Raw genomic sequence first — 26,378 nt, forward strand, 5'->3', positions numbered from 1 at the left:
GGCTGCAATCCCACGCGACCCCCACAAACTCTCTCTCTCTCTCTCTATATATATAATACAGACATATGAACAGCAGCCTCGCAATTCTCAAATCTAGCATTCCATTGGCGAGAGAGACCAAGCAAAATGCAGGCGCTGCAAGCCAAGGCCTCCGAGTGGAGCGGAGTCAAGCAAGAAGACGCCTTTGCCATTGACGAAACCAATCTGTTCCAGAAGCTTGGCCTCCAGACCTTTATTAACCTCTCCACCAATTTCTACACCAGGTGCGTAAGATTTACTAGTATTTGTTGCTGGGTACTTTCTTTTACTTGTCTAGCTTTTTTAGTGCAGTGAATACAGTATTTTTCTTTTCTTTTTCACAAAAAAGGGTTTTGTTTTAATTTAAGGGACGTTTGGTTTAAAGGAGAACGGAGCTTAGGGAGAATTTGAGATGCTTAGTTTTAATTTAGTTTATATATATATATATATATATATATATATATATATATATATATAGTTTGGTTGAAATGGGTTGTGCTTGATGTTTTTGGTGGGTGAGAAACAGGGTATATGATGATGAGGAAGAATGGTTCCGGTCAATCTTTGCGAATTCGAAGAAAGAGGACGCTATTCAAAACCAATACGAGTTTTTCGTGCAGAGAATGGGAGGCCCTTCTCTTTACTCTCAGAGAAGAGGTTATCTTTCTTTGCCTTGTATATTCTTTCATATTGATGCTTCTAGGATCGTTAATTCTTCTTAAGTTTTTTTGTTGTTTCTACCATAATCCATACCCCAGTTGCTCATGCCATGGTTTATTCCCTCCCTCTCAAGAAAAAATTGTCCTGGTTCTGTTTTCCTGAAGAACTAGGGTAGTTAGCAAAATATTATATATTATCACCTTTGGAAACTTAGACAAGACTTTTAAATTCGGACGTAGGCTTAGGAAAGAGGTTTTGGAGCCTTAAGATTGTGTTTCAGAGCATATCAATATCCCCTTACATTTTCTGGTGTAATTCCACACTGAAGTTCTTTAAATCCTAGCCACAATTTTCAAAGTAAATGATTCATATTTTCTCACATAAACATTTATCACCAAGTGAAATATAATGATTTTAAAGAAAAATTAAGATCTTCTGAAGATGACAAATGTTCAAGTGACAAAATCTGAATAATTCAATAGAAAAGTAATGGTTATTATTTTGAGAACTCCATGTTATATGATCTCATGATTATACTCATTTAGACTGCTTCTTACAATGGCTAAAAAAGATTTTGATTGGTAATAACTAGGATCAGTAGGGTAGTTATTATGGCTGGGTATCTGTTAAATCAATGATGGTAGGGGCATTTTCGTCCACCAAATCACCACAGTCGGTTAATTGTCATACCGACGGTAACAATTTCCAAATTTTTCGGTTAAGTCGGTTGGTTGATCGTGGGCTATTTATATTGAGCCAACAATTTTATTTTTCCTCAGCCAAAATGGTATTTTTTTTAAAAAAAGCCTAAATGGTTGTTTTTTGGGCTAAACAGGTGTTTATTGGACATTTTTTTTTTTTATATTGGATTTGATAATAGATTAGCCCACCCCATTTCAAATGAAACGACGTCATTTTGATTTCAAATAAATTTAAAATAAAAACACGGTTAAGTTGAATCGGTTTGATTAACTGCCTATAAAAAATTTCTACCATCTACCGAACGGATATCAAAACAGTAGTTTTATTCAGCCAACCGGCCGCCGGAAGTCAGTTGTTGGTTGGCGACGGTTTGGCAACGGTCGGTAAGCGGTCAACGATTAATCTGCCCACCCCTAGTAGACTAGTAGTTATGGGGTAAAGTTTGATATTGTCAGTTTAGGTTTTAAGGATAATCCGTATTTTTCTAACTTTTCTGAATATTTAGATTTTTGTTCTTTCTTTTTTTTTTCTTTTTTTTTTTTTTTTTTTTCCCCTAAATAGGGGTTTCTCTTGTATACTTTCTTTGTAATAAGGTCGCACCCCTCTATGCTTTTAATGAGATTGATTTACTTATAACAAAAGAAGAAAAAAGAAAAAGAACAATGCCTATAATGCTTTGTTCTACACATATGGGTTGGCTTTGTGGATCCCTTTTTCACTAGTCATTTGTGCTGTGGAATCTAGTTCTGTTATGTCATGGATCATTGTGCTTTAGGCTTTGTAGCTCTGGCCCATGTATATCTGGATTTCCTTTCTGTGGCTTTGTTCATTCGATTTATATCAAAACAATGTTGAAAAATTGGATAACACTCGTCTTCCGACCTTAAAGATGAACACAAACTTTCATTTTTATCCCAAAAAGCATCTGGAGAAATTATTTCACCTTACTGTCAAGCATATTTGCACATGGCAAAATGACTTTATGATTATTGAAATAATTCTTAAGCATATTGAAGTCACAACCTCCAAAGGGAAAAAATGTGCGCTCAGCTCTATTCACCATCAGCGGTTATTCTTCTCTAATTTGGTTCCAAAAAGCACCCCTAAATCCTAGCGTTCTTCTATTCTCACTCTGTCACTCCATTATTATTGCATACTTTCACATGTCTCTACCTTTTTGTGTATCACATAGATATGTGTAAGGCAATTACTTTATGAAGATACTATCTGTATGCTATGTAACGAATTGAAATGGGAAGAAAGCTGGGGAATGGAATGGAGCTACTGATTCTGCGTAGCTCATTCCTGCAAAAACTGTTTAAGTCTAGCAATTCCGCCAGTCATCCCCAGTAATCTCTATGTCATCCACATAAACCACAAGTAAAAGATATCCAGCATCTGAAAGCAAATGGAATACTGAATGATCAATCCTACATCGAAGAAGACCAAACTCCATTACCATATTTTTAAATTTGCCAAACCATGCTCGTGGATAGCAAGTATACGTTCTGTCTCAGCTATCTTATCTATTCTTTTCTCTTTCTTTTGCTTTCTTCTTCCTTTCCTTTTTCTCTGCATTAGACACTCGTGCTTCATTCTTCCACACCTTGGGGTTGGAGGCACGAGCATCATCATCACCATAACCATATTGGTTGTATGACATCGTCATTGCCACCGTTTCCCTCACCAGGTTGCGAGAATGACGATTGACCGTACCTCATATGTGCCCTGATAAGCTAAATGGTTCAGGGTAATCGTGTGGTGTTGATATTGGTGACATCTGGTTGATATTTTGGTGGTTCTGTAGTCACTTGAGACACTTGTTGTAGTGGCTGGAGGATGCTCTCGGTGGTTGCTTCTGTGGTTGCCGAGTTTTTTTTTTATGGTTATCCGTCATCGTTGGGGCGTGGCCATCACTCTGGTACTGGCCGCTGGCGGAGGATTGAAGAAGAAGGCAGCCACTCCGGTGCAGGGCTGCCTTATTCCTATCCAGAATAAGGATTCCCTTATCTATCTTAACGCACTTTGTTTAAACCTTCAACCTGGATCCAGCCCACTTTCACTTAACGCACAAAATCAATCAAACAGACCCAACTCGTAGAGTGGACTGCACCCAGTCGAAGTCCAAAACCAAAACAACAAAGAGCAACTTGAGCCCAAACCAAAGCTTTGATACCATGTAACGAATTGAAATGGGAAGAAAGCTGGGGAATGGAATGGAGTGGAGTTTATTGATTCTGCATAGCTCATTCCTCCTGCTACATTCATTAAATAGAAGAGGCAAATTACAAATTTCAGGAATGTTCTGTATAGCTATAGGAGACAGCTCACTAGGAAATTTGGCCTTCTTCTAGAAGGCTTTCATATTACTTCCTATGCTATTAGGAAATTACATATTGCTCCCCAGATGCCGGAAACTCTTTCCTCAAGTCTTAACTTTCAGTTGAAAGATCCTCCTCCTCCTTCTTCTTCTTCTCTTTTTTTTTTTTTTTTTTTCGTATTTTGTATTTTGTCACACACACACACAAATTATGCTCACACAATGAGTTGTGAACTCACGACCTCAGTCTCTACTTTGTTCTTAATTTTTCAATATTACACGACCTTGAGAAATAGCATTACCTGAATTCTCTTATTTAATTATGGAGGAATGAGTCCATATGTACTTTTTACAATGTTAAATTTAGGTTGGGATCAAATTTATGTCAAGTTTTTTTTCCAATATATATATAATTTCAAATAAGTAGAAGAAATGATTTTAGGTTGCTGTAGAATTCAAACTCTTCATTCTAGTATAATGAATTCATAAGTTTTACTTGAGTATAAATAGCCTCCAGGCTACTAGTTAGCACTTCAAATTGATTACAACTTCTAAGGTGCTCGTTCTATTGATACCTCCGGGTGTGCAACCACCAGTTCTTGAATGCATAAGTTTTGATTTGGCTAACATTATTAGTATGTTTAATTTTATTTATGTGGTTTCTCTAGATTTTCTAAAGTAGCTCTAAGGTGGAATTCTTTATTTTAGTTAATCATCTCAGCATACAAGTTAATATGAAACTAGAAATTTAAGGATCTTCTATTGGTGTTAAATGCTAAGGCAGCAAAATCTGATTCATTTAATTTTTTTTTAAAAAGAAATAGTTAGGATTTTTAAGGCTCTACCTTGGGAGTTATCCTAGAAAATCTAGATGATCTTAATATCCTCACTCCATATTAATTCCAATAACCTTCTACCTTTTCTTCCTGTTGATATCCATGAGTTGAGGACGGGGATTTATGTATTGGTCTTGACCTCCCAAAAACAAATGGTTTTTGATTTTGAAACTTTTCTTACTAATTTATGTTAAATTATTTGGCCAACTTTTAAGGTGGAATTTAAGATGATCTTGTGTTCCATACACATTTTAATATTTGGCAGGCCATCCTGCTCTGATTGCACGTCACCGACCATTTTCCGTCACACATCAAGCTGCCGAGAGGTGGTTAAATCATATGCAACAAGCATTGGACAGCACCCCGGATATTGATGCAGACTCAAAAGTTAGAATGATGAACTTCTTCAGGTACTTTCAAGTTACCTCTTTTTCATATATATATATATATATATATATATATATATATATATATATATATATATATATATATATATATATATATATATATATATATATATATATATTGTAATATTAAATTTTATTACGCACTATGCCTATCCTTTTCTGTATTTTTCAGGCACACAGCATTTTTTCTTGTAGCTGGAGATGAGTTGAAGAGTCAAAGCCAACCACCTCCATGCAAGCATGGGAGCAGCAACCAGCTCCCTTGTAAAAAATTTTAACAAAATTTCCTTATTCAGACAAGATTAATGTACTATTATTCATCAAACCTCTTGAATGTAAAAGGAATACTTCCTTACAGCCTTTTCTCAATAAATCTTATAATTTCTGGATACTTACATCTGTTATGTTGTGATGCATGTGTTTGTGTGTGTGTGTGTGTGTATATATATATATATATCATTCTGACATATATTAAAAACATTGTGAAATAATTGTAGAATAAAAATGTGGTAGATGACATTTTTTCTTTCTTGAAAATGAGATTCCATCCATAGAAAGTGTGGGATCTGTTGGGCTAAGAGGAGAAAGGTACTTGTATCATTTGTATAAGCATATAATAACTATAGGCTTAGGCTGGAAGCTATGATTGAAGCAGTGAGCTTAAGATTTGCTTCTCCACTTCCCAAGTTCCAAACATGCGGATTTAAATGATTATGCTAATAATATATCTATATTCATACTTAATACCCTTGATATTGGCACTGATTAATTAGATAGATGTCCCGCATGGTGGCCCTGTTTGAAAATCTCTCACCTTTTTCCTCCCATTAAGAATTTTTTTTGAATAATTAGAAAATAGAATTGATGTGATATAAAGTTGAAATAATTTATATGGAAAAGTAAAAAAAAAAAAAAAAAAAGTGTTGATGTGATATAGAAAGTGAAAAAAAAATTAAGAATATTTTGAAGTTGATGTTTTTTTTAGAAGAATTGAAAATTAGGGATGGAGATGGGAAAATGATTTTCAAACGGGACCATGACTTAATAAAGTAACAAGCAGCAATCGGAAAGATATGAACCAAATTATGCCAATTTTGAATATCAATGCATATTGAATGGTGAATGGTGAAGTGATATGATTGACTTCTCCTGTGCAACGAGAATCTAGTGAGTAAATTTGAATAATGTATAATCATATTTGAGCACATAAAGCGATTATTATGCCCATCATTGTGAATGATGGTGAAGTGATATGATTGACCCCCCCTCCCCCCTATGCAACACGATCGAGAATCTATTAAGTAATCATATTTGAGCCCATCAAGCCATTATTTGAATATTCTGCCATCATCAAAAGGAAACCCCTTAGAAAGCTTAGAAAATATGAGTGGAGAATGATTAATCCGAAACATAAAATTAGGGAATCTTAACAAAATTTCCATAAACTTTTATTCTTTTTTTTTTTTTTTTGAAATAACTCTTTTAAGGTTTAAAAATTCTCAATTTCATCCTGTATTTTTAATTTGATGCAATATCCCCCTTTTGTTAAGGTTTACCGTTAAATCTTAACGGTACATTTGAAAATAACGAAAATACCCTTTTTTTTCATTTAAAAAGAAAAATATTTGGTTACTCGTGGGTCAACAGACCTACAACCAAATGTCTAGAGGAATTTTGTGAAGTTTTTCAGTATAAAATTATGAGTAAATCATAACTAGTTCACTGCTAGAAGAAGATAGGAGATCTTACATCAAGATTCTGCTGCATTGCTTGTTACATTTCATTTAAGATAAATGTTTGTCCTCTATAATGGATTTTTTTCTTTTTCTTTTTTTTTGGTCCTAGTTCATGGCATTTCTGTTCTTCCTCCATTTCCCACATGATTTCAATTTATTAAAATAATAAAAAAAAATGTAGATTTGTAAGTTGGAAATCTATGCAAACAAAATGGAGGGCTTGAGATAGAAAACAAAAATGCATGTGCTACATTAGATTCTCTTGGCTTTTATCATGATGTCTTCCACTTGTGAATGGAAAAAAGCATCTTTATTTTTTCTTGTGAGTGGGGCAAGGACGAAAAGTTGGATCGAAGCCTACAAGCTTTTGTTCTTGTCTGGTGCTGTATGCATGTTGCCTTGCATTGAGATTTGAGATCATAAACTAAACTAAAGGTCAACACTCAAAACCCAAAACCATTCCCACAACCAATAAAAGGAACAGCAAAAACAAGAAAATTTGACAACTTGTTTGTGTTTTGGGTTTTAAGTATTGATTTGGCATGGGTTACATCTCAGAAAATTTGAAAAATGATTTGGTACAATTTTGGAAGTGTTTTGTAGAATTCAAAATTCAAAAATGGTTTTATAAAATCAAAGAAAAATGACAAAAAGAAATAGCGCTGCCACCACAGTGTCGCCACCTGCCACCGTGGTGCAACACTTCTAAGCCTTTTTTTTTTTTAGAAGTGTTTTGAGTTTTGAAAAGAGTTTCGTATTATGTTTTGAATAATGTGTTAGAGGTGGAGGCCACATCTGAAAATTTATTTGGTTAACAACTTTTGAGAAGAATATTCAATATTTGAGAAGTAAAAAGAGTTTTGCGGTACTTTAACAACCCGAAAAAGCTTGTAGATTAATTACTAGAAAATTGGTTAAATTCGTCTAGGTGGTTTGGCCATGTTATAAAGAAATCCTTTTAGTTTCGAAATGAACTTATAAATTTTTGTGGTATATATAACTTTGTATAAAAAAAAATCCTCCTCTTCAAATTTCAGTATATATATATATATATATTTTTTTTGATAAAATCACATAACTAGCCTATGAGTATGGTGAATGACCCCCAAGAACATTGAGGGTAGTTCGGCCATCCTAAAAAGGGCTTATGAGGTTGGTCAAACCACTTCAACAAAACATACTTTCAAGGGTGACCGAACTACCCAAAAACAAGCCAGAAGGCCTATGGGATTCAGCCACCCAAACCAATTTTTTTTTCTTATTTTTTTATTTTCTTTTAATTTTTTATTTGATGTTAAATTTGTAATTTTATAAGGACTATCATAAAAAATAAAAATGACTGAAATTCATAGAGAGATCTTATTTTGTTACATAGGCATGCCACATGAATTTATAAGTGTATTTTAAAATCATAAACATTTATGAGAAATGTTAGATGTATTTAATTTTTGGGATAATTTCATCATTGGTCCCTGAAATTGGCCTAAATTACGAATCATTCCCTTAGTATAAAAAGTTCATGGAGGGTCCTTGTAGTAAACTATAATTACGAATCACTCCCTTAATCCGTTTTCCATCTACCAATTTAACAGAATCCTTCAGTTTGCCACGTCATATAAATAGTGAGACAACCTCTAAATAACATTTGTATTGACGAACTTTGTTAACTTGGTGAGTTCTTTGTCATATGAAGGAGATGAACGATTTATGCACAATTCTTTCACGTTAATCTAATATTTTCTGACAAATACATGCACAAATTTATATATATATATATATTTTTTTACCGGTGTGGATCAAATTCCACATCACTATGTAAGGTTCTCTTGGTAAAAAATTACGTATATGTAGCATTTTATTTGTCATTAAACTCAAATAATATGAACAAATTTTTCCTCAATTATTTGGTAAGAATTATTGTTCAAAACCCAAGGCTGCTGCCACTAAAATCGTTTTACGTGCTTTCAATTTACATAAGATTAAACTGGTTGACTCACACAATAAACGAACCTTTTATTCAGATTCTGCATAAAGTTTTGCCCAAAAAAACAAAAACACATTGACATATATATATATATATTAATTATGTTTGCTTATTATTAATTTTGAATGGAGCTAATTGTAAGAGATAAACAAAGAATAGAGTTAAGTGGGTGCTAAAGAGATCATGAACACAAAAGGCTTAATTGGTTACCATGAATTTATAATTATAAGATCATTAATCTAATAATGAAGTATTAATTCGTACAAGGTTTGAAGGAACAGCAAAGCGAGCGGAGAAAGAACGAGAAAGATTATCGGGCTCCATCCAGCTGGTTCCATGATCGAAGTTGTTGGAATACGTTTTGGGATCATAACTTGTAACTTGCGAAGTACTGGGAAACCTCTTCTTCTTATCTCTTTTGATCTTCTTCCAAAACGTTTGCCACTTGGCCGGGTGTGCGTTGCTGCCTAACTGGATGCTTTCACTGCCTCTGCCGGCCGCCGATTCCAGATTCCACCACTTCTTCATGATGCCCATTGCCACCACCCAAACACACAGATCAATGAGACTTGAGACTTGAGACTTGATCGCTTTATATATATGTGTGCGCGCGCGCGCGCAAGGCCATTAGTTGGTGCCTGGAAAGTATGCCACTTTTATTTATTTTATCTATTTGCGAGCAGTTAAAGTAAAGGTTTTTGTGCAGTTAAGATCGACGAGGCTTTTGCCCATCAAAAACATTGAATGGTTGGGATTTTCAAAGTAAGACCGCCGAAAGTCATACTTTGCTGCCCGCATGCCAATCTCTGTGTTTCACCAAACTCCTTTGAAAAAGTGATGGTTGGTTTATAATATCCACTATTAACTTATATTTTATCATGTACGTGTTTGAAATCTCCCAAGACTAGCATGGTAAACATCATTGGCTAACTACAAGAAAGGATAAAAAAAAAAAAATGGGTCAATTATAAAAAAGCCTTTCAAATTACAAGTTATTTTTAAAGTAGTTACATGAACGATCAAGTGTAGTATTTAAGCCATCCTTATAGGCCAAATTTCGGCAAATAGGGTTGGCCGGCCACCCTCATTTTAGCCAAAGTCACCCATTTTGACCGATATGGATAGAAGTTAGTTATGATAAATGATGATTTGATTAACCTAAATTAAGGGATTATTTAGTTATCTTAATTTAAAAAATTTATTTGCATTTAAAATTATTCAAATCATCTGTCTTTCTTGCTATACTTCCATTTCTTCATTCCTACGTACAACTTTCTTATTTATTACAAAGCAATATGATCCAGTATATTCAATGAAGGCTGTAAATATATATATATATATTATTACTATGAGTTATTGCTTTATATATATATATATATATTCCAATTTCTTTGTGTACGTTAGTCACCTCCAAATTAAAGAGACATAAAAGTCCCATTAAGTAAATTTTATTACAATAATGATCCACCCTCAAAGCCGCCAAAAATGTGGATCACGTGACCAATTTAACACTGGGATCCCTTCTATCGCCTTCTTCTTCTTCTTCTTCTTCTTCATGATTCCAGCGTTGACCACTTAAAACACAAATGCTGGTTCGTTCCTGATCGACGTCTCTGTTTGTCAACGAAAGTCTGGACTTTTTCCTTCCTTGACAACACCAACACGTGGAAACCCAGCAAAGGAGCACAAGATAACTAAAAACAAGCAATTTTTTTTTTTTTGTTTCTCAATCTGTTGCTCTCTTCTTCACGAAAAATATTTATTGTCAAAAGTTGTGTTTTGGAGTGATAAAAGATCATATCTCTAAAGAGAAATTATATTCTTACACATCTCATTTTTTAAATTTATTATTAAATATATAGGACTCACATTATATCTCACAAATTTAATGATGAATTTAAAATTTGATTGTACGAAGACACGTACCAAATGTATGTATGTCATTTTCCCCTTGCAAAGGTCAATTTTGGCTCGCAATGGACATGTACTTGAGCCTGTCAAAGCTTCTTCTCCTTTTATTTCTTCTTGCAGAGGCGTGGACCTCTTGATGGCAAAGCAACAAGTCCCACGTGATGCTGTTGTATTGTGAAAAATGAGTGGCAATTGTGGTGTAAGTGCACTCCCAATGATCTAGTCATTTCCTCTTTTTAGCTAAAATGGCTAAGAAAAATACTAAAATAGGCCTCCATGGGCTTCTCTAAAGCCATATGCAAAATCCATTCAGCTCCAATTCTTAAACTCCTAATGATCTAGTCATTTCCTCTTTTTAGATAGAATGGCTAAGAAAAAGACTAGAATAAGATGATTAAAAACCAAATTGAGGAAAACCCACAACCCACATATTACATCAAAAGTCCCTGCAAGTTTTTCAGATAACCCAATTGAACAAGACCCAATGGGAGTGAGAAATCGACATTGTTGAGGGTATTGAACTGTATATGGGTCTGTTTGGTTGATGGGAAAATGTGAGAGTTGAATTGGGTTATTTACTAGAAAATCAGGGCCCTCACAGATACTTTGGTGATGCTAGGTTGATGATGGATATTTAATTAAAATGATAAAAAAAAAAATTAAAAATTAAAAAAATAAATAAATTAAAAGTGATTATTTTAATAAATAAATAAGAAGTTTAGATAAGCTAATGGAGGTAGGTATTGAAAAGTGATTAGCTGAAACTAGCAAAAGTAAATTTTAATTAGCTATTTTGCATAAAAATATAGATAAACTATTGTGAGTTCTATAAAAAAAAAAAAAAAAAGAAAAAAGAAAAAAGAAAAAAGAAAAGGTGGACCTTTGAAGGCTCCCTTCTTGGCCCAAAGTTGGCCCTATTTTTGGCCTTTGCAATAAAGTTTAAAGACTCAAGCCCCATCTTTCAGTCCTTTGATGGCTCTCTTCTTGACTTACAATTGGCCTTATTTCTGGTCTTCGAAGTAAAGTTAGAAGACCCCGGCCCTTTGTTAACTCTCTTCTTGACCCATAGTTGGTCCTATTTTTGGCCTTTGAGGTAAATTTTGAATACCTAAGCCCCTCATTTTAGCCCTTTTTTGGCTCAAAGTTGGCACTCTATCTTCTTCCTTTTATTGGCCTTTGTGATAAAGTTTGAAGACCTAAGTCCAATTAAGGCTCATAGTTGGCCTCATTTCCTTAAAAAAAAAAAAAAAATAAATAAAATAAAATAAAATAAAATAAAATAAAATAAAAAATTACATTCAAGGGGCACATGCATCCACAAGTATCTGGTCTTTTTCAGCCCTTCTCAATGAAAGTCCAAACACGTTCATCCTAAGATTTTGTGCAAACCTTATAATAAGCATAATTGTTGCCATAAAAATAAGGAGGTATTGACAAGGACTGTGACTGGGCCATTGACAAAGGATCATACTTAGGAGATTAATCCAAATGAAGAAAACCTCGCTCTAATACCAATTGAAAAATAAGTTTAAACCCCAAGCACTCAATTAAAGGGGGTGAATAGGTGATATGCAACAGTAAACATCAAATTAAAATCTAGGGTTAAAGATCTTCATGTGGTGGTTTAACAATTTTATTTTTTGCCTCCTATATTTCATTGTGTATCACAGATGGTAACAGGTTTATGGCTAAAGATGGAGATGGTACTACCGTCTAAAAACTTAACAAAAGTCCACGTCACTAGCCTTAAAAAAAAAATAATAAAAGAAAAATAAAAAATAAAAACTGACGTGTCCCTATTCTTAAAAAACTCAAAATAATAAAAACTTTTAAAAAAATTAATTTTTTTTTTAAAAAACAAAAAAAATATATGTGGAGGGGTGGCTCGAGCCCTAGCCACCCCCATTTTGCTCTTTGGCCACCCTCGGAACCATGGGGGTGGCTTTTTTTTTTTTTGTTTTTTTTCAATTATAATTTTTTTTTAATGCTTTTAATATTTTTAGTTTCTTAGTTTTTTAATTGTTTTATTGTTTAATTTTATTTTTAATGGGGCATAGGACAAAGCCGAATAAATCTGATTTAAAGGCTCACAGTTATTACTCAAATTTGTTGAAATTCCACAACTCCAGATGGAGAGACAACTGTTTCAGAATCACGTGTTAGTTTCTTAAGGGTGCTAATGTAGACTTCCGTCAATTTTTGGACGAAAATTGAACAGAAGTACCATCTCTGTCTTTAGCCATAAATGAGGTAACATCTGTGATACAAAATGAAGCACATGTAGCAAATAAAAATAAAATTATTAAACCACATAGGGTAAAAAGATATTTAAACCTAAAATTTATGCAACATCAAATATCAAACCACCACAATGATAATGGGCAATCATATAATTTTTGTTGACGTTGTAAAACCCTTTGAGGAACTCTTCAAAGATAAAACACTCTGGAAATGCCAAAGCTAGAAAGTCAATTTCACTATAGAAGAATAAAAAGTTTACAATAAGATCATACTCGCAAAATCTTTGTGGATGACCTTTTATTATACTGAACAAACAAACCACTTGCATGCTACCGCTGTAGTTTTCTTAGAACTTCTAGGCAATTCTTTTATCTGATCTTCTTAACTGGAACTCCGAGTAGACTTCAATTTGTTGATGATGAAAGGTGTAGTTTGAACATAATACTTTAAGAGATCAATTAATGGCAACTCAAAACAAAGGTATCTCTGGGCTCAAATCAAATAGGTTAAGCGCTCGGTAACCAATGGCTCTAATGACTTCAACTCTAACAAAGAACAATCGTGCTTAGTTCTCTAACAATAGTGCATTTATTAATGTCATGACGAGTTGGTGACGGAACTCTCTGGAAGTCTTCATGTCAGGACATTTTACTGACAAAACTCTTAGTGGCTCTTCTAAACCACTCACGTCAAGACGGATGGCTAACGCCAGTTGCGGACTAGGCTCTCTAGAGTGCTTCTGGAATAGTCGCATGAGGACGTCTTGGCTGACGCACTTATTGACGGTAGTGTAAATCTTCACTTAATCAATTCCAAATGGAAACCCAAAATACCTAAAGTATCTACAACTTACAACTATCGTTTTGATCACCATTTAACCCTATTTTTTAAGCGTGTATCTTTTTGATCATCTGTTTGTATTTTTTAAAGGACAGAAATTTCCTACAAATCGGTTTGTAGAAAATTTTTTACAATTCACATATAAGAATGACATGTGTCTTTTAAGCATATAAGAATCACATTTTTTTTTTTTTTTTGTTAATGCTATTAAAAAAATATGTGAAATTCTCACATGCCAAAGAACATGTCAATTTTAAATATAGTTTGTATGAAATTTTTTATAAATCAGTTTGTAGGAAAATTCTGTTCGTTTTTAAATGGTTTTGTTTGACCACTCAGTCGCGTACGTGTGCTTTTGTTTCTCTAGATTGGATGAGTAGATAATAAAACTAATTATTTATTAGTTACTTACAAAAAAAAAATATTGTTGCATTTTTTTTTTTTGTAGTTTTCATAGCTTTGTTTTAACTTGTATCAATATTCTTAGTTTTCCATAATATGACATTTTGTAATTTTGACAGGTTTGTAAGGTTGTGAGGCTACAACTTTGTTTATTAATGTATTTTGGAAGATGCTTTTTGTTTTCGGTTTTTGGTTTTTTTTTTTTAAAAAAAAATAATTATAATATGCTTTTTGTATTTTTATCAGTGTTTTGTACTTACAGATCTACCAAATGGATTATTATATTCCTAAAAAAACGAAGGCTCTCTCTCCTCTCCCGTCTCCCAATCTCTTCTTCTTCCTCCTCCTCTTGCAGAACCCCTCTCCCCCCTCCTCCCCCTCACGCCTCTCTCTCTCTCTCTCTCTCTCTCTCTCTCTCTCCTCTTCTCTTCCACCCCCAAACTCTTCCTACTCCATAACACAAATTCACACCCCAAAACTCCACAACACAAAAACCCCCCAAATTCCACTCGAAATCAACAAGCAAAGAACAAGAAAACAACAGAACCCACAAAGAGAGAGAGAGAGAGAGAGAGAGAGAGAATGAGAGAAAAGAAACATGTTGTAATTAAAAGAGAAAATATTATTTTAATGATATAGAGAATATTAAGAAAATCTATTGTAAGGTGTATTTGGATAAAGAAGTAAAAAATAATTTTGTTCTCTAAATTCAGAAGAAATAAATAAATAAATAAGGTTAAAGGGGTGTATGTTACTATAGTGCTGTAAGGAACTACAACACATTGGACTTGGGACTGCCACGCAACGATGTTAGGACACCTAAGATTTGAAAACGTAAAATTTGCAGCATTTTCCGCACAAGAACAAAGATCATAACATTACATCATCGCCAAATAAAACAAGTTTTGTCTGGAAAACGAGAGGTGAGTAACTTTTAAGCTTTTGATTAAACTTCAGTAGGAAACAGGCAGGGGGGTTTAGATTAAACTCACGAGGGACCTCCATTAGATTTGTGTGACTGCGTCTGCGTGACGGACCATATTTTCCCATAAGCGTCAGAACAGGCAAGAGCATAATCTGACATGGCACGAAAGAGCTCAGGCAAACGAGTCTTGAGAGTACCCAGTGACTTCTCTCTCACCTGAACACAATGTATCTGGTGAGATTCTTCTTCCTCTTCCATTCTCTTCTTCAAGCTGTCAATCGCAAATTGCTTCTCTGAGATGTTGGGATCCTTGGGATTTCCATCTTCGCCTCTTTCGGCATCCGTTTCATCTGGCGTCCTCCGCTGCGTATACTTGTGGTACCAATCCTCAAATGCTTGGTTTTTACGGAAGAACTCCTTCTTGGTCTCCTCGAACTTCTCTTTTAGCTTCATCTCTTCCTCCTGATGAAGCATTATGGTTTTTATCACAGCAGCAAAGGAGGAAATTGCAGATTTCACAAGCTCATCTGGAAGCTTTTCAAGATGGTCGTGCCACGATTGGAGGAGGGCTTGGATCGGAGGATGCTGGGCTCTTGGTGGGGATGAGATTTTCTCCTTTACGCTGCTTTCAATGGGGATGAGATTTAATTTCAACCAAGTGTTAAGTGCTCGGATGTATTGTTTTTGATGGGTCACCAGCTTTTCAAATTGTGAATGCCATTCTTGGACAACATGGCAGAGTTGGACAGTGCGCTCGTGGTGCTGTTTCGTTGTTTCCTTGGAAGCATGTTCAATGTCAAGGGCTTTGAGGTCTGTAACAAGGCTCAGCTGGCTGTCATGATGCGTGTGCATAATTTCCCACATTTTGGCCATCCTGTGGAGCAGATATCATATTTATCCTCATCATCATCAACCCATATTGCCATAGTTTTTGACAGGAGAAATCGAAAGCTTAAACGCCAAAAAGAAAAAGAACCAGTAAAACTAATCCTTTGGACTACATTTTTTGACGGACTAAATACAAAAATATAATGCACAACTTGCAATTGAAGAGGATGGCACCACCACCATACATGAATAAAATGGCCTTTTCCAGTTCAGCAACGTGAGAATCAATTGGAAGATAGACCTAATGCAGCCCAGAGCACCTTTCATGAAATATTAAACATTAAAAAGCATGGGATATCTCACCACAGTAATGCCATGGTGAATAAGCATTAATTGCCATTAAAAGGTGACAACCTCCAATGGACATATATATATATATATATATATATATATATATATATATATATATATATATATATAAGAAATAGATATTTAAAATAGGAATCTTAGGTTGTCTCAGTTGAAAACAGCCACCTCAAATAACTAATTCCCTGCCATTTGAGTTCAAACCTTGACAATGGAAGGGGCTTGAAACACACCTTTACCACTTAAAACATCACTAAATCCATAAAAAAATCCAAGTGTACCCATGACGGTAAGCCCAACCAGAACATAAAAAAGCCTTTACACTGACCCCCAGAGTTGAAACACAACCAGGCCAGTTGGGTGTGACTAATGAAATGGAGGGGGAAAGGAAGCCAAAAAATGGTCCTTGGGAATATAATTAAAGAAACCCAGAAAGAAAGGTTTCTAGAACAAAGCATCGCAACATTGATACAAAACTAAATAGCAGAGAGAGCAGAGCATGTGTGCGTGTGTGCAATGTTGACTACCTTGAGTAGAAATAGAGCACATCTAATCTATTGATAGCAAAAGAGAGAAGGCCTGGTTGGTGTCAAATGGTGTTTACACTGAACCAAAAAAAAAAAGGTTTTTTACCACATTTCAACAAGTTCAACTAAGAAGAGAAAGACAATGAGGCAACCAACAGGAGTTTTAGGGGTGTTCTTGGTCAAATAAGCAGCAAGTGAATAATGATTAAGAGAGAACTTCTGAGTCCACCTGACAAAGATCTTGGGTAATGCAAAAAGCTAAAGAACCAAACCATAATTTAGAAGTGCAAAAGCAACCACACTAGAAAATATGGTGGCCTCTTTTGGCATTATTAAACCTTAATTCACCACACAAAAGCTGGAGGCAGGCCCCTGATGTGAAACCAAACACATCATAAAGATAAAAGAGAGGTTCAGCAAGGAAAATTTTGCGAGGAAAATTAAATTGAGTACAGCATTATAGAGATTTCTCAGTAACTTTTTGTTAATAAGAACTTACCCCTCAGCAAGAGCAACAAGTTTTGGGTACAACTGCTCATCACGTAGGCGATTCACTTCCAAAACTGTCGAATCCATTGACTGCATGTCGACTATATATCTTGTATGCAAATGACTTACAGCTGCTTTTGTTTTTTCCAAGGATTCAGCACTCAGATTGCGTTTCTTCTGCTTGTTCAGCAGAGCAACCTTTCTCTGGTATTCAAGCTTCATTAACTCACCTTGCTGTCGGCATGATGCAAATATCAATAAGATTCAGCATAGGTAATAACTTTACAAAATTAAACTACCCATGAAAACACAGTTACCAGCTCAGCACAGTTATGTATCAGAAAAAAAAATGCTAACAAGAAGGAAGCTTCACAATTAATCATACAAAGAAGCTGAAATTTTTTCATGCCCATGATTATCACAAACAGAATTTTTATACATTCAAACAGATTTTATTTATTCACATGCTAATAAAAACATTTCAAAGCTGCACAAGACCACCCCCTGGGAACTTGTAGCTCAACATACCTTGACTTCTTCATAAAGTTTCTTTTCCCATGCTAACAACTTATCCAAAATAGTGGCATGAGTTTCATATTCTTCTGAATCAAAGTCATCCTTCCCACCCTCACCATTGGATATACCTCTGAACGATTTATTCCATGTGATAACACGCATGACCCTTGCAGAATGATCAATGTGTCCTGCAATCCTCAGAGCATATTAGTTGTGCCGCGTTTAGAAAATAATAGGAAAAAAGAAATCATTACTACAAATAACAGTGTGAATGAAATAAATCCATAATTTGGCCAAGTAGATCCACCATCCTTCCAGTTGCTTGGACTGGGAATTTTGTGATCATCACACAATAACAAAAGGTACGGTAAGATATTTGTGACTCAAGACTGATAAAAACTTTGAAACTCACTAAGGCACCATTAGAGAAAAATCTTGGACTTCTCTTACTTTTGAAAAGAAAAAAGAAACAAAAGATCTGAGATTGATCTGGGATCCTCTAAAAACTTAACATCTGATCTAATATTGTAAACCCCAAAGTCATGCGAACATGGAATGAGATCTTACTTCAATCAATTACAAAATTGGGCAGATCGATGTATGAAAAAAAAAATGAAGCTTTATATGCAACAACTTCAACAATTAATTGATTTGGTATGACAAATAACATAAAGAATCGCAAAACAAAACATAAATAAATCCCATATGAATTATTCTCATTTTCTTTCCTAACCAAACTCTGAAATGTAAGACAATTGTACCATCCAAAACAACAAAGAATTACCCCGATTATCAGCGAAATTGGAGTGGTAATGCAAGCGAGTTGCCTCGAGCATCTTGGAGACCTCTTGGGCGCTCTGGGAGGCCTTGAGGAAATGATCATCAAGATCACCCAATATCTTCATTAAACTCATACTCCCCACCACCTTCCCCACTCTTCTCATCTCCGGCGGCGCCGTCTTGGCGTGCTCTATCGGCTTCTCCGGCGTCTTCGGCTCCACCGTATCGCCAAAATCAACCCCACTGGGCTCCACATTTTTGGGTTCTCCGCCAAATGCCACACCTTCACTCACGCCCTTAGTCTCAACGTTCTCGCTGAGAGATGGCCCAGGGGCCATACCGTCCTCCACCATAAAGAAGTAGTCCCAGGCCACGCCCTTCGACACCGGCATCGGTGGGACCGCCTTCATGTCCGGGGTCTGTGGGGGGTCCACTTCTCCGACACCATCTCGTGTACCACCCTTTGCAATAACACCTTTCTTGCCCTCCATTCCAACATTGCCCTCACTGCCCTCATTGTCTTCTTCTTCGTCTTCTTCGTCTTCTTCGCCTTCCACTAAATCATCATCATCATCTTCTTCTTCTTCTTCGGCAATGGCAATGGTCCTGGCCCTTCGAGGCTTCGTGGGCATGGCGGGCAAGCTGGTGGTGCGCTTAATGGGGCTGGGGCTCGGCGAGAAGTTCGGGAGCGGCGGCGGCGGCGGAAAGTTGTCCATAGGAAGAGGTGGAGGCGGCGGCGGGGGTTGAGAGGCAGTGGGTTCCGCCGGAGGCTGGTGGTGGTGTTGGTGGGGCTCTTCGGCCTCGCCGTGACCGTAGTCGCTGAGAGCGGCGCCGGTGTTCTTTAAGCCCACGGTGTAGCCGGAATGGCCCGCGGCGAAGGCGTTGCGGGCTATTACGGCGTCTTTGATGAGGTTCTTGCGGTCCTTGCAGCGCGAGACGGACTCCTCGTTGTCTATTCTAGACTGTGCACAACCCATTTCCTCTGGGTTTTGTTGTTGAAGCCGTATATTTTACTTTATATATATATATATAGAGAGAGAGAGAGAGAGAGAGAGAGAGAGAGAGAGAGAGAGAGATGTGGAAACTTGGGTGCTTTGGGGTTTCGGAAATGGCGAGGCTCTGATGGTTTTGAGAGAGAATGATGCGTGTTTTGAGAGAGCTGGCTTGGTTGGGTACAGAGAGGATTGCAGAGCAATGAGGAGAGCATGAACAGAGAGAGAGAAAGAGGGATGTACAGGCAAGTTTGTAGGGAGAAGGTGGCAGAGAGCGCAGAGGGGACAGTTTGTTTACTCGCTGAGAGTATGGGATCGAGACCCTACTCGCTAGTTTTGATGACGAGGTGCCCAAATCTATATTTTTAAAATAATAACGGTCACATTTTTTAAGGTGAGAAAACGATGTCGTCCTTTTCGATCGTTTCAGATTACTATATTTATTTATTTATTTAGAACCACAAAACGGTGGTAATTACTAATTACTGTACAATGTACGTGGCATGGAAATGGAAATTACCACTGGGTGAGAGAATCGAGAATCCGCACATATGTTTGTTTGGGTTCGGTTAGTGGGACATGGAATGAAGTAGCCGTGGCCCCCGCCCCCCAGCTAGGAAAAAGAATGGGCATGTACCAAATATAACCCCTTATAATTACTCCTCTCCATGCGTTTGGTAAATAATTGTATAATAAAATTTTTGTTTGGATAATAATAAAAAGTGATGTGATTTAAAGTATATAAAAATTTAAAATTATTTTATAGGAAAATAAAAAAATTTTGTTTTATAATGAAATTTTTTATTTTAATAGTAATAAAAAAAATGATTAATGTAATATAAAAGGTTAGAATATTTTGAATTTGACTTTTTTTAAAAAAGTGAAAAAAGATGTCATAGTGTATGTACTAGTAATTTTAAATGTTATACTCATTTTTTTTTTATTATTTTAACAATAATGTGACTTTTAAAATCAACATTTGATTAAAATTCAATAATCATTCATTATAAGTTCAATAGTAATTTTAAAAGCCGCATCATTATTAGATGGAAATAGGTACGACGTTTAAAATTACTCTTATTACACTTAATTTGGTTAAAACAAAATTGAAATGTGAATGAAGCGAAATTGAAATGTGTGGTTGGTGGAGTAATGTTAGAAGCCACTCTTTTGTTACTTTTCTATACCTCTGAAAATGACTTAGTTTTTAAATTTATCATTGAGCTTGTGATTAAATAAAAAAGATAAATTTTAATCGAGTAATAATTTTAAAAGTCACATCATTTTTAAAGGAACACAAAAATGAGTTATAAAATTAGCCCGTGATCGAGTTGGTGAATGAATGCTTCACTCCTCGCCCTTTCTCGTACGGATTGAACAAAAGAGAGAGACAATTGACATGAGTTTGGCCCCTTATTCTCTAGCTTGCCTTCCTACTTGTGGGCTCATCCAATTTTTGGGTCAAGATATTGTCAAGGACACCGTAATTATTAGAAAGGCACGCTGAGGATGTGGACCATTTTTTTAATTTATAAACCAAGATTTTGAAACAAATTTCCAAATCACAAGACACACTCAAACTCAATCCCCCAATTGCAGCAAATGTTGTCTTCTTCAATTTACCTTTCTTTCTTTTTTCTTTTTTTTTTTTCTTTTTTTATTTTTTTAATGATACTAATGACTCTAATCTCCCACTTTATTTTATGCTGAAGTTGATCTTCAGCCAGGGATTATTTGCATGTTTAATAGCGTTTATATTTCTCTAAATATGATCAACAGTAAAACCATACGGAAGCATACAAACAAAAGCTTTGAAAGCCTTCTTCCTCCGCTGTTTCGGCCCTTCTTCAACAATATCATTTCAGCAAATCGGAGAGTTTCCAACACTACACAAATTCAGAATATTTCTCTAAATTCTACCACTTTAGCTATAGCCAAAGAACAAATGGTCCCTATCTTTTATAACACACCGGCAAAACATACATTTTGTGTCCCCACGGTAATCAATCCCACTTCAACAATTTATTGCCTATAGTTAAAGCATTTTCCAATGCGAACTAAAGAATGAAAGCATGTTTTGATACGGTGAGAGGAAACCATACAAGTATTGTCTTAATATATATATATATATATATATATATATAAGGTCAATAAGAGGCCAACTATAAAATAAGAAATAACGGATAAATATAACTTTCACTCTCCTGTGCATTAAAATAAGTATAGAATTTTCTTTCAAAAAAATAAAATAATAATAATAAGTAAAGAATTTGAATTATTTTTAGATATGGATGATATTAGATAAACTATTGTTAGGGAAATTTACATGAATTAAAAAAGAGAATTTTTGGTGACCCCGGACAAGGGCAGAGTCCGACGACAATGACACGGAGAGTCCGGAGAAGAAAGGTGGAACAGTGAAATATTAAATGAGGGCATTAATGGGGGAAATCACTTCATAGGAAAGCAGTGGTCCATCGGGTCAAAGACACCCGCCGCCATACAGGAAAGCATGAACTGCGGCGTGAGGTGACCATTTGGAACGGCTGAAGGGCATTAATGAGGAAAAGATAAGCATCTCAGAGTAATAAATGGTCGTACGGACTAAGGGAAAAAGGGGACAATAAAGAACAAATGCGGGAATAAAAACAACAACATGATATTTTTTCAGGTGATATAACCCAAAGAAGTTTTTCCATCCTTCATACAAAAAACTCCTACTAACTTGATCGTCGGAGGGGATTTGGTCAGAAACCCCGCCGATCCTTTTGTTTTGCAGGACTTGGAGAAAGTTGCCCTCTGGCTTCTGGTCTAATTGTTCGAGGTCCGAAAGCACCAGGAGCTGACACGTGTTACATTTGAAATTTGACATGGGGTGGAGAGGAATCCGCCCTTAATAGGGGAAAAAACGGGAGGATGTCCGATCTCGGACTAGGCCCTCCCCTGGATATCGGCCAGGGGGGTGGAAAGGAATCCGCTCTTAATAGAGGAAAAAACTGGAGGATGTCCGATCTCGGACTAGGCCCCCCCTGAGTTTCCGACAGGGGGGTGGAGGGGGTATCCGATCTTGCACTTACCCCCCCTGGGTTTCGGACTATAAGCTGGAATGGGCTTAGCCACCTAATCACAAAACTCCTATTTTCCACACAGTAAACTCACCTCTCTGCAATACAAAATCCCTCCCTTCCCTTCAACCGAGAACGCAGGGATTTGGGGGGAGCAGGAAGAGGGAGAGTTAGGGGTCGAGCTGCGCAACCCCGCAAGCACTACACTTTTGTTTGGTTACAGCAATTAAAGGTAAAAGTAAGTGCTCAAGAATAACAGAAGAATAACCTTGAAAGGGAATATTTTGAGACACAGAAAGAACATGTTTATTGATAAAGTACACAGTTACATGTTGAAGAATATTTGGACTGGCATACATGAGGGTGAATCGGGCGCCAACAGGTCACCGACCTCTTCCGCTTCCTCCCCATGAAGGTGTTGTCAGGAGGCGACGTCCCTAGCAGACGGGAACCCAGCGGTTCAAAGGCACAGGTGGCCAATGCAAAGTTGGAGAGTGGCGGGAAGTCGGACGATGGGGTCCACTGAACGCCGGAGTGGACCCTGAAGCAGGCGACTCCCAACTGGGCATGGCGAGCAATGGGGTATCTCCGGCGTAAAGCCGGAGATCGCGCCTCCCTTGCTAGATAAAGCCGAAGATCACGCATCCAAGTGGGTCTAAACGCTGGAATTGGGACACTCCTGACTCCATGCCTAAGTGCTGGAACCGCAATGCGACTTCAAATGAGAAAAAGCAAGTGTGAGAGCTTGAGATGAAAGTATGATGGACGGGAGGTCCAGAGGTACATACATATATAGGTGCGAAGTTGTTTAAATGCATTCACTATTCCCTTAATGGCAGGTATACCTAACGCTGAGAAGTCAGATTGAAAATCAATTGGGGCCGGTAGCCATTAATGGAGTGAGATCAGACGAGATGTTCATTAATGGCAGTCATAAATGAAACATACAAATCTCTTCTTTTCATTGAAATAATAAAGCAAAGTAGTACATCGGTATTTTCAAAAAAGAGAAAGGAGTTATCAGGGGTGGCCGGGGGCGCGACTGGTGGAAGGAGCCCCTTGTCCAAATGAAGAGGAAGTGGACCCCGACTCTGAGTTTCTGGCCGGAGAGGGTTTAGAGGTCTTCGGGCTCCAATCGGTTACATGAGGGAACTGATCGACCCCAAGCTTGGCCATGGTCTCCAAGGCCTCGTCCGGGATCTGGATGGTGCTGATGTCGAGATCCTTGAAGGACTCGTCGCCGGGAGGGGCACTTCTGGCAACGCCCCTTAAGTGTTCGAAGCCCCAATTGAAGCCTACGGTCCATGATGTATCTCGGAGCTCCGGGACCTGGGAAAGCTCCCTGGTAAGCTCAACCACTTGAAGGTGGAGCTCCTCCATCCTCTCCACCGCTTCTCTCCTTTCTTGGTACGCACTGGTCTGTTCGTCGAGAGCTTGCTTCTTGTCAGCGATGGCTTGTTCGAGCTCCGACGTAACCCTGTCCCTAGCAGTGAGTGCTATCCCCTTCTCGGACAATGCTTGATCTCTTTCCTCGGCAAGCTTTTCATTGTCGATCAAAGCTCGGTCTCTCGCCGCTCGAGTGGATTGCAGCTCGGATTTCAACTCCGAATTCTCGGCTTGTAGGGATTGGACAGTTGCCCGCAAGGAGCCCGAAGACTGAAGCTCTACCCCCAATGTGGCCTCGAGCTTGGCCTTCTCGGAGAGAGCGTCTTTCAACCGAGCTTGGGCTGCGGACAAGTTGTTCTCTAGAGCCCCCATGTCGCTGACCATCCTCTCGCAGCTGTCCAGGGTGGTCTGTAGCGTGCTTCCCCGGAGCTCGGACAGCTTCTGGAATCTCAGCCGATGCTTTTCAGACTCGGCCAAAGCCCTCCTTTGCCCCTTGGATTCCTCTTCCAACTCCTTCACGCGAGCCTCCAGTGATTGGATAGATTCCCGTCGGTCTTGCTCAGGATCGCGAATGCTCCTCCAGGAGGTTGCAACGTCCACGGCGAACTAAACATAAATAAGGTGTCAGTAAGAGAGTGAGAATGGCGGACTATCTTAACCCAAATAAATATTGTCGGGATCACATACCTGAAGGATCTTTCCGGTAAGTTGTTCGGCGTAGCTTTCCACTGGGAGCTGTCCGAATAAGGGACTGTAGTCCAGAGAGACCAGGGAGCTCAGGGCTTCCAGGGGACATCCCGCCAGCTCGTCGGTTCGGAAGTCTTGCCGTCGCCCGGCAGCCGCGTAGGCGTCCGGAAGCGCGGAGGTTGAGGCTTGGGGGACCGCGTGGTCCGGAATCGGGACCGGAGACTCAGGCCTAGAGGGCGAAGCAAGTATGGTCGAACCCTGCTCGAGTGCCTCCCTCTCGGAGGCCACTTCTTCTTGTAATTTGTCGAACTCCTGGGAAAAAGTGTCTGGTTCTTCCCTCAATGGCGGATGGATTGGTGACCCACTGGGCAGAACTTCTCCCTCGACAACGACCTCAACTCCGGGGGTCGGTTCGGGCTCCGGACAGGCAACGGAATTGGCTGGAGGGGATTCCGGCGCGGCGGGCGCAGGAAGGGACACAGCAATCGGAGGGTTCTGGCTGCTCGGAGGAGCGTAAATCTTGGCCATAGCTAGAATCCGGCTGACCATGAACCCACTGTCTCGCTGGGCTCGAGGTTTTTTGAGCTCGGGGCCCTCATCGGCCCCCGTAGCGACCCTCTTCCCTTTCTGCTGAATTGAAGTCACCTCATCTGGCGCAACTGGGCCCACTGCAAGCCGTGGAGGGAGTTCGGAATCGGTCGGAGAAACAGTAGGACGCTCAGCCGCCTCGATGGGAACAGCCGCTGTGACCACTTCTTCGACGGTATCCTCAAAAGAAATGGGGGGCGAGCGGGCGCTCAAGCCGGGGGAAGAGGGACCCGTCCGGGGGTCTTGGGGAAGGATCTTTACGGTTGGGGAAGAATTCCCCTCCTCTTCCTCGGACGCGGCATCGGCCACTTCGTCAATCTCCCTCATAATGGAGTCATCGGAGCCGATTGATGAGTCAGAAGATGACCTGTCTGGAAGGACCTCAGGGCCCCGGGAAACCGGAACCTGTGTTTGTTGAGCCTTTAAGGCGCGTGTTCTCCGGAAAGATCTAACGACCGGCCGCCCAGACGTACTCCCTTTGGGGGCCACCTTCCTCGGAGCCTTACCCGGAATGGGCCTACTAGTTGTTACGGACCATCCGGTGATCGGGGTCCCCCGCTTGTCCAAGATCACTTTTTGCTCCGGGATTTGGTACCCGAAGCACTCGTTCAGGCTTTGAACTGAAACGAGATTCTCGTAGTTGATCGACGACTGGCCCGCCCTAGCTGAGAAGGAGAGCATGGTGTTGACCTCTTTGATCTTGGCTATACTTAGACGGGGTGGGATCCGCAGGTCATCGACCAGCGGCCTCCATTCTCTGGGCACTCATTCGGAGTCTGGAATAACTGACTGGGAAGGGCATTCCCATTCCCCGGAGACCCGGAAAAACTGCTCTCTCCAGCCTTTATTATTCCCGTACTTGCACTGGTCCAGGTGAATGAATATCGGGTCCTGGCGCACCCGCAATTCGACGGCCCCGTCCTTAGTAGACGGACGGTATATGCTGAAGAACTGAGCGGCGTCCATCTCTGTTCCGAGGACCAGCCGCCATAGTATAGACGACGCCACTACATACCTCCAGCCGTTCGGCGCTATCTGACCGGGGGCCACCCCAAGGAATGCACACACTTTGCGAACGATCTTCGGAAACGGAAGCCGTACGCCGGCCATGAGCATGCGCTCTGTCAGGGTGACCTCGCCACCGGCTATACCCAGCGATCCGGGCTCTTGGA

At 38.6% G+C, this 26,378-nt stretch overlaps 3 protein-coding genes across 3 annotated transcripts; 1 reads left to right on the forward strand and 2 right to left on the reverse strand.

The window, feature by feature from the left end:
* Nucleotides 1-56: 56 nt before the first annotated feature.
* Nucleotides 57-5,334, forward strand: LOC133871822 (two-on-two hemoglobin-3). Its single transcript, XM_062309254.1, has 4 exons — nt 57-263; nt 545-675; nt 4,802-4,946; nt 5,116-5,334. The coding sequence occupies exons 1-4, from the start codon at nt 127-129 to the stop codon at nt 5,219-5,221; spliced, it is 519 nt and encodes a 172-aa protein (XP_062165238.1). The 5' UTR covers nt 57-126; the 3' UTR covers nt 5,222-5,334.
* Nucleotides 5,335-8,897: 3,563 nt separating this feature from the next.
* Nucleotides 8,898-9,200, reverse strand: LOC133871514 (uncharacterized). Its single transcript, XM_062308952.1, has one exon. The coding sequence runs from the start codon at nt 9,198-9,200 to the stop codon at nt 8,898-8,900; it is 303 nt and encodes a 100-aa protein (XP_062164936.1).
* A 5,682-nt stretch (nt 9,201-14,882) lies between these two features.
* LOC133871197 (nitrate regulatory gene2 protein) lies at nt 14,883-19,795 on the reverse strand. The gene is made up of 4 exons (XM_062308587.1): nt 18,493-19,795; nt 17,721-17,896; nt 17,203-17,426; nt 14,883-15,856 (listed from the first exon to the last, which is right to left on the reverse strand). The coding sequence occupies exons 1-4, from the start codon at nt 19,463-19,465 to the stop codon at nt 15,046-15,048; spliced, it is 2,184 nt and encodes a 727-aa protein (XP_062164571.1). The 5' UTR covers nt 19,466-19,795; the 3' UTR covers nt 14,883-15,045.
* Nucleotides 19,796-26,378: the final 6,583 nt, after the last annotated feature.

The sequence above is a fragment of the Alnus glutinosa genome, chromosome 6, assembly GCF_958979055.1.
Source record: "Alnus glutinosa chromosome 6, dhAlnGlut1.1, whole genome shotgun sequence".
NCBI classification, from domain to species: Eukaryota; Viridiplantae; Streptophyta; class Magnoliopsida; order Fagales; family Betulaceae; genus Alnus; species Alnus glutinosa.

Excerpts from the sequence above, each read along its gene's own strand:
- LOC133871822 (XM_062309254.1), top strand. The coding sequence starts at position 127 with ATGCAGGCGCTGCAAGCCAAGGCCTCCGAGTGGAGCGGAGTCAAGCAA. Across the intron at positions 676-4,801 it reads TCTTTACTCTCAGAGAAGAG|GCCATCCTGCTCTGATTGCA; the intron begins GTTATCTTTCTT and ends AATATTTGGCAG. Across the intron at positions 4,947-5,115 it reads AGAATGATGAACTTCTTCAG|GCACACAGCATTTTTTCTTG; the intron begins GTACTTTCAAGT and ends TGTATTTTTCAG.
- LOC133871514 (XM_062308952.1), bottom strand. The coding sequence starts at position 9,200 with ATGGGCATCATGAAGAAGTGGTGGAATCTGGAATCGGCGGCCGGCAGA.
- LOC133871197 (XM_062308587.1), bottom strand. The coding sequence starts at position 19,465 with ATGGGTTGTGCACAGTCTAGAATAGACAACGAGGAGTCCGTCTCGCGC. Across the intron at positions 17,427-17,720 it reads AACTTTATGAAGAAGTCAAG|CAAGGTGAGTTAATGAAGCT; the intron begins GTATGTTGAGCT and ends TCATGCCGACAG. Across the intron at positions 15,857-17,202 it reads CTTGTTGCTCTTGCTGAGGG|GATGGCCAAAATGTGGGAAA; the intron begins GTAAGTTCTTAT and ends TCTGCTCCACAG.